This window comes from Bubalus bubalis, chromosome 11 (assembly GCF_019923935.1).
Source record: "Bubalus bubalis isolate 160015118507 breed Murrah chromosome 11, NDDB_SH_1, whole genome shotgun sequence".
NCBI classification, from domain to species: Eukaryota; Metazoa; Chordata; class Mammalia; order Artiodactyla; family Bovidae; genus Bubalus; species Bubalus bubalis.
In genome coordinates this window covers 75,574,449-75,579,386 of record NC_059167.1, presented here as the reverse complement: position 1 = coordinate 75,579,386, position 4,938 = coordinate 75,574,449, and the positions used below count along the sequence as shown (strand labels likewise).

The window sequence follows — 4,938 nt, the reverse complement described above, 5'->3', positions numbered from 1 at the left end:
ATTAGAACATATGTGTGTAATCCCATATAAATAAACATAAATTTTGAATTAAGGTTTTATTTGTCTAAATGTTTATTCTCTTTAGGGAAGAGAAGCAGTCTTATAGAGTGTAGTAACACTCTACTTAGAGCTAATGAACTAGAAAGAGCTAATTTCATAATACCAGATACAGGCAACATAATGATCAGGATAAAATCCTTTTAATATCATTTATGAAATCTTCTTAAAAATCACGAATGGTCTGAAAGCTCTCTTCATTGCTACCTTCATCTCTTTGTTCCTGAATGTGTAGATGACTGGATTTAAAAAAGGAGTGAGAACAGCATCAGAAAGAGCAAGAAACTTGTCCATTTGGGAATTGGGGTGTGGCCAAGTATAGATAAACATGGTTGGACCAAAGAACAAAATAACCACAGTGATGTGAGCTGACAAAGTGGAGAGGGCCTTGGATGAACCACCTGAGGACCGCTTCCAAACAGTTAACAGGATGAACATATAGGAGATGAGGAGTATAAAGAAGGAACTAACACAGATAAACCCACTGTTGACAGTGACCATGAACTGAAGTCTGTAAGTATCTGTACAGGCCAGTCTGAGGAGCCGAGGAAGATCACAGTAAAAGCTGTCCAATACATTCGGACCACAGAAAGGCAAATTAGCAATAAATGCTAGCTGGAACAGTGAGTGGCTGACACCAAGGGCCCAGGCAGCAGCCAGAAACAAAATGCACATCCTCGGGCTCATGATGCTCAGATAATGGAGAGGCTTACATATGGCAACATATCTGTCAAAGGCCATGGCTATGAGAAGCACCATCTCCACCCCACCAATGACATGGATGAAGAAGATCTGAGCAATGCAGCCTCCAAAAGAAATGACTTTATGCTTTCTGAAAAGGTCATAGATCATCTTGGGAGAAGTGACAGAGCAGGCTCCCAAGTCAATGAAGGAGAGGCTGGCCAGTAGGAAGTACATGGGAGAATATAAGTGAGGATCAGTAGTCACAGAAAACACAATGAGGATGTTCCCAGCCATGCTTGCCACATAGAGCACAGAGGAGAACACCAGGAGGAGCAGCTGGATCCCCCATGAATGAGTGAGTCCCAGAAACACAAACTCAGACACCGAGTGATTCCCTCCATCCATCGATCCAGCCAACAGGGCTGCCACTGAAATACTGATAAATATGAAAATGAAGAGGAAAGTGTGATTATGGAGATGATAATTTCTGATTTCAGTATTCTCATAATGAATGAAAAGTATATAGTTATCCAATTCCTCAAATACACAAACAAAAAGACAACACTCAACATAGTATCATCACAATGTTTGAGCTGCAATGTACTTCAAACCTATCATCACAAATACTCTCACTTCAACATTCTGTTCTTAAATTAACAGAGTAGGCAAACACAAAAGATTCCAACGTGTCCATGGAATTCATCAGCTGTTTATATCACTTCTGGGGACTTCCCTAGTGGTCCTCCGGTCAGATGTACACCTTGCCATGCAGGGAACAGGGGTTTGACCCCTGCTTGGGGAACTAAGATCCCACATACCTCGGAGCAACTGAGCCAGTGCTCTGCAGTTGCAGCTATAGATTCTATGCATCTCAACAAAAGATCCCACATAATGCATCAAAGATCCCACGTGCTAGAACTAAGATCTGACATAGCCAATAAGTAAAGAATTTAAATTTCACCTTTGATATTGACTATTCCTCATTTCCAAAATATTCCATCATGTTTTTATATATATTCTCATAATCCACTTTTCTCACAATTCACTGACAAAAAGTAGTGATGAGAGGAAAACATGATTCTCTGGTCGATTGTCACCTGGATTGAAAGTTACATGAGACATGAGTTGATAGTCTCCTGTCTTTTATCCCTATCTCAGGATAAGCTGTAGATTGAGACAAAATAAAGAGAATGTGGCATGTAAAACTGGAGGTCCCACAAATATAGTAAAACAGGGGAAGTATGTGGACTTCAATAAGAAATAAAACAACCACTGTTTCCATCACATTTTATCATGGCCATGGCTATTCTGGGTGCCTCTAGTTTCCACATAATTTTTCATGACTACAAAATCCCTAAACTGGACTCAAAACTCAGTAAGACTTTCATAATGGAGCCTACAGCAGCTAGGTGTGAAAGGCTTTCTCTAGACCTAATAAATGTATATTTGGGGAATTTCTGCAATTTCTGCTAAGGTATATATCTAAAGCATCCACAGATGATGTAAAATATCTTCGAAAGCATTTTTCTGTTCATACATGTGAAGGTTTTGAAGTCAGCACTTGGAATAGTTGAGATATTAAGTAGTAATTCATCAGTGTCTCAGCTTTCCCTTAATGTCATCTCTTATGTTCACTGATACCCCCTTACGCTTTAAAGTATTATCACCTGCATGATAACCTATTCCGATAGTTGATATTATCCTGCTTAATTTTACTTTGAAATCTAGTTAGGTATTTTATCTTCAAGGCAATTTGTATTTTATATTTTTTATTTATAATTATAAAATATGAGGAATATCAAACACTAATAAGTCCCATTATAGGAGGGCAGATGAGATTCCTTCTTGATCTTAAATCATAATATACAAAGTTAGTTAGTTCTTTAATACATATAGTATTTATATGTGAGGTAGAGGGTAAGCAGACAATGGTGTTGTGTTTCTCTGTGTGCAGACACCCATCTCAATCACTCCTTCTAGAATAGAGCAGTCCCTGAAAGCATCTGCTAGAGGTTAATTTATCTAGGACTTAATGAAATGCAGTAGAACAGGTATACTGATATCTTTCATTTTTGAAGTACAACTCCAGACCTTCTCACTCAAAGGGCCATCTGACTGGTGCCCTCATTCATCACAGACTACACAAATGACTGAGTCTGTCACTATATTCTGACTCCAATTCTGGGTCAGCATCATTGGGATGAATGTCTTTCTATTCTCATCTACATATATTGACTACACTATCATCTCTGAATCCAATGGTCCATAGTCTCAATGTGCACACTTTCTGTTACCAGAAACCTGAGGCTTGGAGTAGGGTGCAGGGAACAACCAATTTCTGCTGCTTATCAAGTTGGAGAGAGTCACCAGGGAATAAGATTGATGGGATAGACATGAAGAGGATTGTAGTGGAGGCACAGGATGGGGGGAAGACAAGAAACTCAGTAATTACTGAAAAAGGACCAAGGTTTTGGTGACTAAAAGCACATGTTCTCAGTATTATGAGATGAAAAGCTGTCGTGGAATTATATATGGGCCATTTTGTCCAAGATGGTTATCATTCACATGAAAAACACGAGGCCACATCCAGGTTCACATAACTGGAAGAACTGGAAACCAAAAGCTAGGTCTGTTGATTCTTATTCTAGAAAGACAGACTCTAGATAAAATGATCAAGTTAACAAAAAAAAAAATAAATAATAATAATTTTTCTTGGTGAAAATCAAAACTAACCAGAGGTATTCATACACTACCCATTATTAACATTAAATTATGTATCTACCTAAAAATAAATAAATATTACCTAAAAACAATCAAAGATTATTTGACTAGTACAATGGTAAATTATATTTGGGAAAGTGATTATTCATTCCTGTTATGTTTGTGGTCTGGTTCTTCATATTTTTCTGGTTATGTAGCTGGTCATTATAACTTTAAAACAATTAAGATGATGTTACCAAGGAGGCTATTCTTTTGGTCTTCCTAAATTTTATTATCCTCAAAGAATAATTAAAGTGAAGTCTCTCAGTCATGTCCAACTCTTTGTGACCCCATGGACTGTAGCCTACCAGGCTTCTCTGTCCATGGGATTTTCCAGGCAAGAGTATCAGAGTGGGTTATGATATCCTTCTCCAGGGGATCTTCCAGGTTCAATCCCTGGGTCTCCTGCATTGTACGCAGATGCTTTCCCCTCTGAACCACCAGGGAAGTCCATTAAAATCCCAATTAATTATTACAGCTTTTATTGACTTTTACCTTCATAGTCGCGGCGGCTGCGAGAGCACACAGGCGTGGCCAAGAGGAGCTACCCAGCGTCCTAGGTAAGAAGCAGCGGCTGCGCTTTGCTGGAGCAGCCGTGAAGAGATACCCACATCCAAGGTAAGAGAAACCCAAGTAAAAAGGTAGGCACTTAGAGAGGACATCAGAGGGCAGACAGACTGAAAACACAATCACAGACAACAGGCCAATCTGACGACAGGGACCACAGCCTTGTCTAACTCAATGAAACTAAGCCATGCCATGTGGGGCCACCCAAGATTGATGGGTCATGGTGGAGAGGTCTGAAAGAATGTGGTCCATTGGAGAAGGGAATGGCAAACCACTTCAGAAATCTTGCCTTGAGAACCCCATGAACAGTATGAAAAGACAAAAAGATAGGACACTGAAAGATGAACTCCCCAGGTCGGTAGGTGCCCAATATGCTATTGGATATGAGTGGAGAAATAACTTCAGAAAGAATAAAGGGATGGAGCCAAAGCAAAAACAACACCCAGTTGTGGATGGGACTGGTGATAGAAGCAAGGTCCGATGCTATAAAGAGCAATATTGCATAGGAACCTGGAATGTTAGGTCCATGAAATCAAGGCAAATTAGAAGTGGTCAAACAGGAGATGACAAGAGTGAACATCGACATTCTAGGAATCAACGAACTAAGATGGACTGGAATGGGTGAATTTAACTCAGATGACCATTATATCTAGTACTGTGGGCAGGAATCCCTTAGAAGAAATGGAGTAGCCCTCATAGTCAACAAAAGAGTCCAAAATGCAGTACTTGGATGCAATCTCAAAAACGATAGAATGATCTCTGTTCGTTTTCAAGGCAAACCATTCAATATCACAGTAATCCAAGTCTATACCCCGACCAGTAACACTGAAGAAGCTGAAATTGAACAGTTCTATGAAGACCTACAAGACC

The 4,938-nt window shown here is 39.6% G+C and overlaps 1 protein-coding gene across 1 annotated transcript; it reads right to left on the bottom strand.

Moving 5' to 3' along the window:
• Positions 1–210: 210 nt before the first annotated feature.
• On the bottom strand, positions 211–1,155 carry LOC102398061 (olfactory receptor 4F3/4F16/4F29-like). The gene has a single exon (XM_006039595.3). It carries the CDS (start codon positions 1,144–1,146, stop codon positions 211–213), a length of 936 nt encoding a protein of 311 aa, XP_006039657.3. The 5' UTR covers positions 1,147–1,155.
• Positions 1,156–4,938: the final 3,783 nt, after the last annotated feature.

Excerpts from the sequence above, each read along its gene's own strand:
- LOC102398061 (XM_006039595.3), bottom strand. The coding sequence starts at position 1,146 with ATGGATGGAGGGAATCACTCGGTGTCTGAGTTTGTGTTTCTGGGACTC.